The 14,233-nt window shown below is 40.4% G+C and overlaps 1 protein-coding gene and 2 pseudogenes across 1 annotated transcript; all 3 read right to left on the bottom strand.

Moving 5' to 3' along the window:
* Nucleotides 1–214: 214 nt before the first annotated feature.
* Nucleotides 215–521, bottom strand: LOC128575777 (phosphatidylinositol N-acetylglucosaminyltransferase subunit Y-like; annotated as a pseudogene).
* An 80-nt stretch (nucleotides 522–601) lies between these two features.
* On the bottom strand, nucleotides 602–913 carry LOC128575785 (protein preY, mitochondrial-like; annotated as a pseudogene).
* A 5,874-nt stretch (nucleotides 914–6,787) lies between these two features.
* On the bottom strand, nucleotides 6,788–9,710 carry LOC128575922 (leucine-rich repeat-containing protein 40-like). Its single transcript, XM_053577741.1, is given in 2 exon segments — nucleotides 6,788–9,310; nucleotides 9,312–9,710. Coding segments are annotated over 2 exon segments (1,554 nt in total). The 3' UTR covers nucleotides 6,788–8,155.
* Between the last annotated feature and the right edge of the window lie 4,523 nt (nucleotides 9,711–14,233).

The raw sequence follows: 14,233 nt of genomic DNA on the forward strand, positions 1-14,233 counted from the left end.
CACAATTATTAAGTCAGAACCTTCAGAAAACAAAGGCAGAACAAGGGTATAATAAAAGAAGCTTGTGCAGCTTAAGCCTCCCTTACTCCTAAGCAAGGCAAAAGCATCTGTCCCGGAAACTAAATGGGTCGCCAGTATTTCCACTCAGTTGAACTTTCAAAGATAGACACCCAAGACATATCAATATATAGATACCATCTTGGCTCTGGTTCCATTAATTATGTGGGAAGAGTTTAATACCATCCAAGTCCAAAGATGGAAGAACACACACACTGGTGTGTTGATGGGCGGGAGCAGACGAAAAGCAAAAACCGGCTGTGCTAGTGCAGCCACGTGGGAGGCTGAGTAGAACAGTCCTGCTAAAGAGACCAGTGGAATAAGAGCAGTCAATGCCAGGCGGTGCCAGTGGCTCAAAGGGGTAGGATGCCGGTCCCATATGCTGGAGGCCGTGGGTTCAAACCCAGCCCTGGCCAAAATGAAAAAAAAAACAAAACAGTCAATGTAGGAAGAGACGGAAACATTCTTCTCCTCCACTTATTACCCTCTGCTCTGCTTTAAAAGGTACATGATATTAAGAAAATTTAGTTGTGGTGGTGGCTTTTTAAAAACTTATAACCTCGTGCTGTTCCATTTCTTCTTGCTTCTTAGTTTGATGTGTCATCCTAGCTGCCTGTGGTAGCATATTAGAAATTCCATCAATGATTGGATAGGCTATTCCCAGCTCTTCATTAATCAAGATGCTTCATATCTGAGAGGCTTCTTGGAAAACAGGCACACCAGGAACCCGCAGGGCGGCTCCAGTCTGCAGAGGGCTGCGACCCCGACGCGTGCGAGCACCTGTGGGCGACCGCAGCATCTGTGCGCATGTCCCCAGCAAGGCCAAGGTGAGCCTGTGGCAGGCTCCGCTCAGCATTGTCTGGCAGCCGGCGACCGTTCCTCACCTTTCCCTCGGCTGGCGAGGCCCAGCTTTCCGCTCCCGGATCCCAGCCAGCCACCCCCACCCCCACCCCTCACCCCTGAGAATTCTTAAAGTTGACCTTCCATTTGATCTTTCAATTCCATTACATTTTGCACCAGAGTGTTTAATGCAGCTCAATTCATAATTTCTGCGAAATACAAGCAACCCAAATGCCCCTCAACCCGTAAGTGGATGAATAAACTGTGCATACATATACCATAGTGTACTATTTGGCCATAAGAAAAGATGGAGACTCTACATCTTTTGTGTTTACCTGGATGGAGATGAACACATTCATCTTAGTAAAGTATCTCAAGAATGGAAAAAAATACAATGTATTCACTACTAATATGAAACCAATATATGAAAAATTACATGCCCACATGAACAATAAAACACAAATATAGTCAAGCAAGGGGGAGGGGAGAAAAGGGAGAAGATGGGGGAAAGGGGAAGGGCAATTGCTAAAACTCACCTAATGTGCACAATGTGAGGGTGTTCAGCATGCCCCTGGGTAAAGGGCTCAATCCAACTTGAGCTTTACCTTGGATGTGAGAACAATGTAACCTAAAAATTTGTACTCGCAAATTAAGTTGGAAAAAAAAAAGGTATAGAACAAAAATGTATTTTGCACACTGGGAAGTAGTTTTAAAAGAAAGTCATCGCTTTCACCAAATGTAAGTAAATATAAAACTTCTATTAATGATATAATTAAGCTTCCATTCCTCTATCAGGAGTAATGATCATTTAGAGATACTGACACAATGATCCAAAGCTGGAATCTTTCAGATCAAATGTGATGAATAAAGGGTAGAAATAGTGGGTTTCCCATCAGGGAGAAGAGTCTCAAGATGAACCGTGGAATTAACTGGGAATCTGGCAAAGGTAGACATTGCAAAAGGATTAATCTGGGCCAGTTCAGATATCCTATACCCCACATACCCTGGGGTAAGTAGTAAAGTTCCCTAAAGTCAAGCTAAGTGTGGCAAATATGAAACATCTATTTTATAAATTTGGGGTGGGGGTGAGGAGATACCAGAACATATTGGATGTGAATGCAGACAGAAGACTTCAGAGAAAACTGCAAGCACTGCTGGTGATTATGATGTAGGTTGCATGATTATCCTCATTTGCTCTCTGCTCTTAGAGAGGCTTCTGTGGACAAGTGTGAGAGGCACAGCTCTACAAGTATCAAGCAGCCAGCAGTAAAATAAACACACAACAATGTGGAAATCTAGCATTCTAGTTCATCACTAGGTCCACATTTTCAAAGGAGATAAGAGCTAGCAAAAGATGAGACAGTAGACAGTGGCTGAGAAGCATATGCAGGTTGAGAAAAATTAAGACTACACTGAACTAAAAATCTCTTTTTGAAAGACTATACAGAGGAAAATTTAATGAGGGTTTGGATTCAAAAGGAAATAGGTGGAAACCCAGCCCAGACCCACTCACACTTTGTGAGACTCCACATGTTATTGCCATGCTCTCCGTCACATGTATGAGACGAGAGATTAGAGTAGTGAGAAATCTAGGGACAGAGAACTTCAGACAAACATAATGGGAAATCTTAGGAGATATGAGCATTCTGAAAAAACTTACATATTCTTAAAAAATGAGCCAAATGTTACAGAGAGAGCCAATACTTGTAGGCAAACAAAAACTTGTAACACATTTAATAAATACTTTCAGAATCCCATTCTGTGTTTTCTATGACTTCTACCTAGTTCAGCTTCTCATTTCCCAGAAGTCTCATTACTACTTTAAACTCATTACTACTTTCAACCTCAGTCAAAATGGTTTTCTCCGAATTCCCTTCGCAGGCGAGAGCAGTCCCTCCACAGCAGCTGTGCACACAGACTGCTCCTGGCAGAGAACTTCCTTGGATTTTGCTCAGGATGGAGTTTAGCACTATGGAAAAGAAAATATAGGAAGTGTGTTGGCCATTTGGAACTAGGAAGCAGCCTCTGTCATTAGCCTGATTCAGTGCAGTAGACACTTCTGTGTGCCAGATATTTTGTAGCTACTGGGAGAAGAGAGTGGAGAAGGACATTCTACTCTCCTTTTCTAGTAGAGCTTTAAGGCTGCTGGAAATTATGCTAATCCCAGACTTTCATGCACCAAACAGAAATGAAAACAGAGCATGTACCTCTTGGCAAGGCTCAAAGGATGACAGAAATACTATGTGAAAGTAGCATAGGGCCTCACACATAGTGACCAAATCAATAACTGGTTTCCTTCTCAACGCTGATGAGCCTGATAGAGTCATCATTGTTACAGCCACTTTCTTCTATTCTGATAATGCAGAAAAAAATTCTACTCAAAGGGCAGTGCCTGTGCCTCTAAGGAGTAGGGTACCAGCCCCATATACTGGAGGTGGCGGGTTCAAACCCAGCCCTGGGCAAAAACTGCAAAAAAAAATTCTACTCACAACTACACTCTGACAGAATTGAAGTTGTGAGTTTTTGAATACTTCGAAAATAAGTAAACAGAAATTGAGAAAAGAAGCTTCTGGCCAGGCATGCTGGCTCAGGCTGGCCTTCCTGTAAGAGTGTGAACATCCTCATTTTCACTATTGGCTCAGGGAAATGACATTTGTAATGAAAATTGTCAAATCATGTATTGGAATGGATAGTTTGTAGGCCGTAGGCTTTTCCACACACTTATATGTCTCATTCGTGGAATAACTATAACAATAATTAGAGAACCCTTCAAATTTTTCATCTGTTCAAGGAGGACAGTATCACTACCTTCCTCACTTGGCTGTTGGAAGGAAGAGACAAGATCAGGTAGGGGAGACTTATCATATTCCCAGCACACAGTTAGCATCTTAAATGACAGGTGCCTCCCATCTAAGGCTTCCTTCTTTCTGTGCTTGTGCACCTCAGGGTTCAACAGCACCTGACACATTTTTGGAGGCCTAAGTACAAACCCAATCCTGCTGGTCTGAATGTGCAACATGGAGTAAATGTGAAGGTCCCAGTCTTTGGATTAATCAAATAAGGAATAATAAAATTATCACCTAGTAGTGCTGGGGGATTCAAAAAACAACAAGTAGTATTCCATGGAAAGGCTTAGCATGATGCCTCGGCTACATGGTTCAGGCTCACTGATAGTGTTTTCTGCAAGGGCTGCTATTCTCTATAACCTCACTGATAGTGTTTTCTGCAAGGGCTGCTATTCGCATTTGACACCCATCAACTGCCTTTACCTATTTCCCTCCCAAATGGAATATCCAAAATAAATCCACAAGTTACAGAGAAGAGTATGACCCCAAAGTTCTTATCAGTGAGGCCTTCTCAGACTGGACTTTCAAATAGCATCACGCTGCTTTAGTGCCTCCATAGAGCTAACCACGTTTGCTGACCATTGTGCCCACCCAATGGAAGCTCCATGGCCGCAAGACTCTGTCTCGCTCATTGCTGTCTCCTCAGCATCCCCACCGCTGCTTGGCAAGCAGTTCGTGCATAGTCTATATACTGGAGGAAAATGAATCCATGGAATGAGGTCCACCCCAGCCCTAAAATCGTCTCTGGCTTAACTCCACTGAAAGGAATCGAGAAGAGTAAGGGGCATTAGAGAGTCTCCCGCCCCACAGCTCTTTCCCCCTCACGCACCAGAAGGGCCGTTGAATCGTTTCAGGGGCGCCTTATAAAACCACAGGATGAACAGTAGTTCCAGAAGCCAGAGTCACTGTCTAACCTGGACAACTGTCGGCAGGCAGTTGGTGCCTTCTGCCTTCAAATTCAAATCTCCCGGCACACGTCACGCACCCACCCAATGTTAGCCAATTGGAAACCAGAACCCTCAGGCGCACCAATCACGCATGAGAACTCCAAAAGCCATGGAGGTGTTACCTAGTTCGGCTTCCCACCTCCAGACCCATCCGCTTTCTGTGACGTCTACCTAGTTCACCTTCTCTTTGTTCTGACCAAGTCTGGTTTATTCTTTAAACCTCAGCCCGAATGGCTCTTGTGGTTTTCTCTGAATTCCTTCCCAGGCGAGGGTGCCTCCACAGTGGCAATGCACACAGACTGCTCCTGGCACAGAACCTGTCTGCGTTTTGCTCAGGTCAGAGTTTAGCACTATGGAAAAGAAAATATAGGAAGTGTTTTGGCCATGTGGGAGTGGGAAGCGGCGTTTGATCCGGGTTCAAATCCCTCTGTCTTTGCCAATCAATACACATTGCCATGTGCCACATCCTTTATAGCCATTGAGTGAAGAGGGTGAATAAGGACAGTCTACTCTCCTTTTTCAGTAGAGCTTTGAGGCCCCTGTAAAGGACCCAATCCCAGAGTCTTCATGCATCAAACAGAAATGAAAACAGAGCATGTACCTCATAGCAAGGCTCAGAGGATGATGGAAATACCATGAGAAAGCAGCACAAGGCCTCACACATAGTGACCATCAGATCAATAACTGGTCTTCTCAACATTGTGAGCCTGATGTGGTCATCATTGCTACAGCCGCTTTCTTCTATTCTGATAATGCAAAAACGTGAAACCTGTTTACAACCACATTTCTGACAGAATTGAAGATGTGAGTTCTTTGAATACTTGGGAAATAATTACATTGAAATGAAGACAAGAAGTTTCTGCCAAGGTGTGCTGGCTCAGGCTGGCCTTCATGTAACAGCAGAGTTGTGGACATCTTCATTCATTCCCTTATTGGTGGAGGGAAATTACACTCATAATGAACAGCATTAAAGAGTGTATTGAAATGGATACATCATAGGTTTTCCCACACACTTATATTTCTTACTGGTAGAATAACTGTAACAATAGTTAGAAAAGTCTTCACCTTTGTCCTCCGTCCAATGAGGAGAGTATCAGTACCTTCTTCACCTGGCTGCTGGAAGGAAGAAACAAGATCAAGTAAGGGAGACTTTGTATAGTGCCAGCACATCCGTTAGCACACTTTAAAACTTTTTCTTCTTCCCTAGATGGACAACAGTAATTTTCTTCCCAGACTGTTGAAGATAGACTATGCTTTAAAAAGTTAACTTTTATCCAACTGGCAGCCTTTTTTTTTTTTCATTGTAAAGTGTCTTTTGTTTACTATCAAAGCAGACGTCTTAGTGACAGAGTTGTAACATGAAAAGGGCATTTTTTTTTAAACCATAAACTTTGTAATCCAAATATTTGAAAAATGTAACTTTTATTATGAACGTGTATTTATCATTATTACTAATGATTTTTTTCATAATATAAGCATGCCTTAATCATCCAAAAGCTATCTATCTACCTATCTATAATATAAAAATTGATATACATGCTATTTAATTGGCTACTTAATAGAATCATATGGTTAAGTGTTATAATGACAGATAAACCTACCCCTGGTTATTTGATAAACAAAAATGTTTATATTTAATTTTTTTTTTTTTTTTTTTTTGTAGAGACAGAGTCTCACTGTACCGCCCTCAGGTAGAGTGCCATGGCGTCACACGGCTCACAGCAACCTCTTAACTCTTGGGCTTACGCGATTCTCCTGCCTCAGCCTCCCGAGCAGCTGGGACTACAGGCGCCCGCCACAACGCCCGGCTATTTTTTGGTTGCAGTTTGGCCGGGGCTGGGTTTGAACCCGCCACCCTCGGCATATGGGGCCGGCGCCCTACTCACTGAGCCACAGGCGCCACCCTATATTTAATTTTTATTAAACTGAGTTTACTTTTGACGGATTCCCTTTAAGAGAACCCCTGCATGGCTCCAAGTTCTAGCTTTATCAGATTACAAGCAGTCTGGGCCAGGGCTCACCAGCTCATGCTTATAATCCTAGCACTTTGAGAGGCCAAGATGAGAGGATTGCTTGAGGCCAGGAGTTGTAACTAGCCTGAGCAAGAGCAAGACTCCATCTCCACTAAAAAGAAAAAATTAGCCAGGTGTGGTGGTGCACACCTGCAGTCCCAAGTACTCAGGAATCTGAGGTAGGAGGATTGCTTGCGCCCAAGAGTTTGAGGTTGCTGTGATCTATGATGACCCCATTGCACTCTAGCCCAGGCAGCAGAGTGAGTCCCTGTCTCAAAAAAATGAAATAAAAAGAAAGATTAAAAAAAAAGGTTTACAAGCAAACTTTAAAATTAAGGTGCTAGAAATAAGAAGACACGCAATATTAGGTTAAAACACAGAGAGAATAGTTAGGAACACAAATAACTGCTTAGTGTTTAAACAAAGTACATTTCAAAATTTCTATGTGGTATATGTTACTGTTTTCTGTTGCTGTTATCTACAGAGTCACTAAGATAAGATCTTCAATACTTTAAGGAGCGAAAGGTATTTTTAAATGCTCACACTCTCATTCAAGGAAAAAATACACAGATACAATCTCTTTGTCTTAAATCCAAAAGTACTAGTTTATTATATGAAAACAATACCAAGACATCATTAAAAATATTGGCAAGTTTTAAATTCTACATTGTAAGAGCAGTTGTAACAACACACTCGCTATTTTCTCCAATAATCGTATCTTGAATAGCATTCCTGTGACATTAGCAATCCCCTTTACTTCATTACTGTTTTATCAGACGGAAAATGACAGGTAGGTTTTCCCCCCTGTTTTATGAAATCATTTTATCAGAATTGATAATGCCTGAGAGGTAGGAGAGAAACATTTTAACTAGATTAAAACAAGACAGTGACTGTTAAAACTTGTACTGAGAACAACCATATGATAAAAATCCTATCATGAGTAATGAAAGGTCTTATTCTTTAAATGCCAAAAAACAGTATTCAGTAAAATTAATTTCAATTTATATGTAAGTAAAAGGTAGACACTGAATAGTCATATTCAAGTCAACTGGTCACATTACATGGAATATAAAAAGAAATAAAAAACAGTTCTACAAAAATGCTATATTATAAAAACATTAAATCACATTAAATAAAAATTAACTTTTGAAGAAATTGCTTGCTATAAGAAAATGAAACTGAATGGGATAAAAACTATGTAAAACATTCATAACAAATTTATGAGCATGCTATGTGGAGCACATATCACATACAACACCTTAAAAAATGCTAAATAGTCATTAATGTAAAAATACTTAGTGGCAGAGAACACGGCGCAGGCCAGTTTATACAAATGGCTAGGTGATACTAGGGACCTCTAAGATCAATGATAGCAATCATTGTTAAGATAATACTAAAACAAAATGTTTTCTTTTAAGAATTAACATGACTAGCATTAAGAAATGACTCCAACTTAAATAGGAATCCGGTCTCTCAGATATTCCAGTATAGCAGCTATCCCTTTCATAAGTATGGCTGCTCGAGGGACGCGGAATGGATTTCCATCTAGTAGTAATGTTCTTAAGTTCACACAGTTGCCAAGTTCAGGTGGAATGTGGAGGAGGTCATTATTCTGAAGGTCCAGGGTGGTCAGATTTTCCATGGTCTTCATTTTCTGAGGGTCCACAAATCCAATCTGATTGTTACTAATCAGAACTGTTTCAAGTGTAAGGATACGATATAGAACTTCAGGCAGCACTTTGAACCTGTTAAAGGAAAGATTTATTGTTTGTAGTCTTATTAATGATTCCATTTCTTCAGGCAAAGAATTTAAAAAATTGTTCCTGAGATCCAAAAATGTCAGTTTTTGAAGCATACAAAACTCCAAGGACACAAAGGAAATCTTATTAAAACTGAGATTAACATCAGAAACCATTTCCTTTAGTTCAATAATCCTTTTTGGAATATCACACAGCTGATTCTTACTAAAGTTAACAGTAGTGATGATGTTGCTCTTTACTGCATCAAAAACTTCGTCAGGAATCAAAGTTGTTTGCTTATCGCTGTAGTCTAATGTTTTTAGTGTGAGGATGGCGTGTATGTTGACCGGGGACTCACTTGGCAGTGTCATTGCAGTCTCAGTGACAGAGTCACTCTGGCTAGATCCATCATCTTTGATCTTGCTTCGTAAATATTTTAGGACTTCTTGGGTTCCTTTATTTATAATTTCTCTTCTAATGGTTCTTAAAGGATTTCCTTCTAGTGCAAGGAATTTCAAATGAAGATTTCCCAATGAATAAGGCAGACTACTAATATCATTGTTGCTTAGGTCAAGCCTTTCCAAAGACTGTAATAGTGTAATTTCATCTGGAACAGATTTCAACTTGTTATCCCTCAGGTCTAGCACAAGGATAGAATTCAGATGCTTCAGATGCTCTGCCTGTAACACTTCAATCTGGTTTTCACCCACGTGCAATTCCTTCAGTAGCCTACAAGAAGGAAATTCTGGTAGAAAACGTAATTTATTCCTCCACAAATAAAGCAATTCCAGTGATTCCATGCCAGCTAGTTCAGGAGGTATAGCTTCCAAGAGATTTGAACTACAGTCCAAGTGCTTCAGTCCTGACATTAAGTTTCTGAAGATTTTCTAGTTCTCCTACAGCAGGAGGAAGGGATGTCAGCTGATTATCATGTATATCAGGAACAGTCAGTGCAGGCAGGAGTCGGAGGTCATCCGTAAGTGACTGGAGTTTATTGTTTGATATAATTAGTTTGGTCAAATCTGTCTGCTTCCACCATCGCTCAGTAGCACCGAATGTAAAATTCTGATTAGCTTCCTCAGGGATATCGACATTTATTCTCCAGACACACTGAGGCACTTCCCTGAGGTTCCTACCCGACAGGTTTAACTGGCCGCTCTTCCTCGCCGCCTTCAACAGCCCCTGCGGTACTGAGGTACCGCAGTCCCTCGCGTCAGCTTTGAAACCCGCTCGAGGATTTTGCCTCGCTACTCCCTTCAGGCGCGACATGTTTAAACACCGCCCCCTGGCGGCCTTTTGATGTCAAAAAATGTTATAGTCATTTTATAGTCATTGTTATTTGTATATACAATAACCAAAGGCAGTCTATGTACAGATTTTTCTTAAGTTACCCAAATCAGGAATTTCTAGGATATGCAAAACCTGAAATAAAAGGGATATAAAAGGTAAATTCCTTTTAAAAAAAGAAACCTGTGAAATAGTAACCTATTGTAACCCCTTATTTGCTCCTCTCCTACAATTTTTTTTTAGTTTTAAAATGCAGACCAAGCAAACCCAATCTCTTCCTCCTATGATACTGGCCTGCTGGTGTTATTATAACCATCACACAATACTTGTGTTTCTTTTTCAGTTGTGGACAAAGACTTACAGACTACTGCAGGAAATAAATCCTCTTTTGCAACCCAGATTTCATTGTTCAGTAAAAGTTGATACAATATGCAAAACAAAAAGAAATCACAGAATCCACTGATTCCACCAGAATAACTATTGATGTGTAATGCAAAAAGAGTGTTTGCTTTCTTACTGATGGGATAATCAGTAGATAATATGTACATTATGTTGCATTTCTGTTTCAGTAGTGCAATGAAAATCCAAGCTTATCTTCAATTTGGAAAAGAAAAATTTATTTGCACTGTGGTTAAGGATGGAAAATTGTTGCTCCTTTCTTCAGTATATCTGCTGTTATTTTAGAGCACATATAAGAAACAGGATGATAGTCACTAAAAATGATTAAAACCATGAACTCCAATGCAACTTAAAATTTCACATTCAAGATACAATTATATAGGCTGCGCCAGGAGCTCAGTTGGTAGGGCGTCAGCCACATACACTGGGGCTGGTGAGTTGGAACCTGGTCCTGGCCGGCTAAAATAACAATGACAACTGCAACAAAAAGATACACAGACATTGTGGCAGGTGCCTGTAGTCCCAGTTACTTGGGAGGCTGAGGCAAGAGAATCGCTTAAGCCCAAGAGTTTGAGGTTCTTATGAGCTGTGATGCCATGACACTCTATTCAGGACAACAGCTTGAGACTCTGTCTCAAAACAAAACAAAACAAAACAATTACATACTAAAAAATGGAGCAATGGCAAGAAAATTGGACAATGTTAAAGGAAAATTTTGTAAGTTGGGTTTAAAATCATCCATTTTTGTGTAGCACACCTTCTGGGTGCAAGACATAACTGGAAGAGGGAGTCTACCTAACAAATTCAGATATTGTGATTTGGTTGTTTGTACCCTCACATTTACCTGAAATTAAAAAAAAAAATCACCCATTTTAACATATCCCCCCAAATGCTGAATTTATTATTCTACATTAACATTCTATAAATTAAAGAGAATAATCAAGTTGTCTTTTGAACTTGAAGGTTACTTATTAACTCCCATTCACTTCTAAAGCTCCTCACTTAGTCACTACATTTATGAAGTAAGTCAGCCCAAATCTAGAATTTAGAATGTAGATGAATTTTAATATCTTCAATTTGTCCTGTTGAATATCTGCAATATTGACATAAATAAATCCCTTGAGATTAGTAGGCATTTAAATGCTTGCAATATTCTAGCATACTTTAAAATCCTTTCCCACATCCATTGCAAACATGAAGAGAAAATTTCAGTATGTTCAATAGCCACATGCCTATTAACATAAGTATGACGTCTACTCTAAAAACCACACACTTGACATACAAAGAAGTTGGTATGTGTTTTGTGCTTGCATCATTAAGGGATTGTGGTTATAAGCTACAGAAACTAACTTCATCTAACTTAAGTGTTCCCTATCATTAGGCACTTCACTGTGTGAATATTGGACAATTCACAGAATCATAAGAAAAAAAGAATTATCTACCTTGGGAGGGATAGAAACCAGGGAAACTCTGGGGAATCTTCATAGAGTAAATTTATGAACTATCTCTCAGTCTGACGAAAGCCACTGGTCAAGATTCAGATGCCTCGCAGAGAGGTAAAGGGTCTGTCTGATTGGTCCAGCTAGTATTAGTCATATAAATGTCAATCCTTGTGATAGATACTCCACCAGGGCCCAGAATGATTCTACTGTGATGTAGAATGAGAGACAATTCAACCCGTATCTAGAGTAATTTGATAAATTGTATATCTCCTGGTGAAGAGCAACATGATTTTTCAGGCAGAAAAAGAAACCGTGTATATATGTTCAAAGATGAGGCTAAGAGGCAGGAAATTATTTAACTGACAAGGATCCCTGAGAATAAACAGAGAAATCACAGTTCTTAGAATGAGGCCCAGGCACTCCACTTTGGGCTTTACTGGAAAAGTATATTAGACTACTTTTAACTGTCCTCCTCTCTTCTATTTAAAGCCCTGTTCATTGAATGCACTTTATAATTTCATCAATCGTATAGCAGATTACTCCTTCTGAATAAATGTGAATATGAATTTTTATGAGCAGAGGTTAGAAGTAGTACATTTATAGCTAAAGTAAATTTGGTTTATGAATTCCAAGTGAAGAAATCATATTTAACACTTCAAGATTATTAGTATTCATATTAAATTTTAGGACCTACTAATTTTTTAATGAAAGCATGTGGCATTTTGGATTAAATGTTGTATTATTCCAGTACTTTAAAAGGAGTAGGGCGCCGGTCCCATATGCCGGAGGTGGTGGGTTCAAACCTAGCCCCGGCCAAAAACACACACACACACACACACACACACACACACACACAAATAAATAAATAGATAAAAGCCTGTTTAGAAAGTTCTCCTTCCTTAAGTGCTATCATATTGACAGTCAATTCTGACTTCAAAGTAGTTTATATTGGCATAGTTACAACTTGGCAAAGCCTAGGTGGGTAAAGTAATAAGAACTGCTGGTCGAGAAAAACCAGCAGGAGAAAGATCTTTTTCAAAATTTAGCAAATGGGAGTGGGTGTGGTGGCTCACAACTGTAATCCTAGCACTCTGGGAGGCCAAAGCAGGTAGATTGCTTGAGTTCAGGGGTTCAAGACCAGACTGAGCAAGAGCAAGACCCCATCTCTAAAAAATAGCTGGGTGTTTGCATTCCTACCAGCAATGTAAAAGTGTTTCCTTTTGGAAAGATGTTTGGAGAACACTTAGAGATCTAAAAATAGACTTGCCATTCGATCCTACGATTCCTCTACTAGGTATATATCCAGAAGACCAAAAATCACATTACAACAAAGATATATGTACCAGAATGTTTATTGCAGCCTAATTCATAATTGCTAAGTCATGGAAGAAGCCCAAGTGCCCATCGACCCACGAATGGATCAATAAATTGTGGTATATGTACACCATGGAATATTATGCAGCCTTAAGGTGAGGGCAGCGCCTGTGGCTTAGTCGGTAAGGCGCCGGCCCCATATGCCGAGGGTGGCGGGTTCAAGCCCGGCCCCGGCTGAACTGCAACCAAAAAACAGCTGGGCGTTGTGGCGGGCGCCTGTAGTCCCAGCTACTTCGGAGGCTGAGGCAAGAGAATCGCTTAGGCCCAGGAGTTGGAGGTTGCTGTGAGCATGGCACTCTACCGAGGGCCATAAAGTGAGACTCTGTCTCTACAAAAAAAAAAAAAGAAAGATGGTGACCTCTTACATATTTACATGGATGGAGTTGTAACATATTCTTCTTAGCAAAGTTATCTCAAGAATGGAAGAAGTAGCCAATGTACTTTTTTTCATAGTCTTACTATGAAACCAATTTATAGCTTTCTTAGGAAAACTATAAATATAGCAAATGCTACATATGTCAAATTCTAATGAAACAATGTAAAATTTCTCCCTAAGAGCTCTCAAATTTTTCGGTACAAATTATCATGTAAATCATCTGCTGTTGTACCCAACGCGAGTGGAATTATAGAGAAAATGCCAGCACGCTGAGTTCAAATTGAGTATGGGGTCCTTTATTGGCCAGCCTAGACGGAGAGGGGGTTCAAACCGGAAGAACTCTCTTGGCCCTCACATAACAAAAGAAGGAAGTTTTTTGTTGTTGTTGTTGCAGTTTGGCGGGGCTGGGTTTGAACCTACCACCCTCTGCATATGGGGCCGGCGTCCGACTCACTGAGCCACTGGCGCCGCCCAAGAAGGAAGTTTTTATATTTTTCTTTCCGTTGGGGTGGGGGCGAGGATGGAATCCTTAAAGCAAAGTGAGACTTCATAAGGTTAGATCTATAGGGTAAGTGCTGGGTAGGTACAAGGGGAACCAGATGTTGCATGAAGATAGGAATGTGGTTTTACAAGGGTCTGTAACTCTGAGCTAATCCCCTGTCTTCACAGGGTATGCGTGTTTAACAGTCCATTTCTGCAAGGCCTTAAGTGCTCAGGGGCAGGTAGTGATGAGGAAGGGAGGAGGAAGGAGAGTGCAAGCTGCAGTCTGTCTGACCTTTCACTATAAAACACAAAAGGATCATGATTGTGCTTCTCAAAATCCCAACATGTTAAATACCTGGCCTAAAGTTACCCAGTAAATAAAAGTTTGGGCAAGATTTATTTTTTATCCTATGTAGACCATTACGCAATGA

This window comes from Nycticebus coucang, chromosome 23 (genome assembly GCF_027406575.1).
Source record: "Nycticebus coucang isolate mNycCou1 chromosome 23, mNycCou1.pri, whole genome shotgun sequence".
Taxonomy (NCBI): Eukaryota; Metazoa; Chordata; class Mammalia; order Primates; family Lorisidae; genus Nycticebus; species Nycticebus coucang.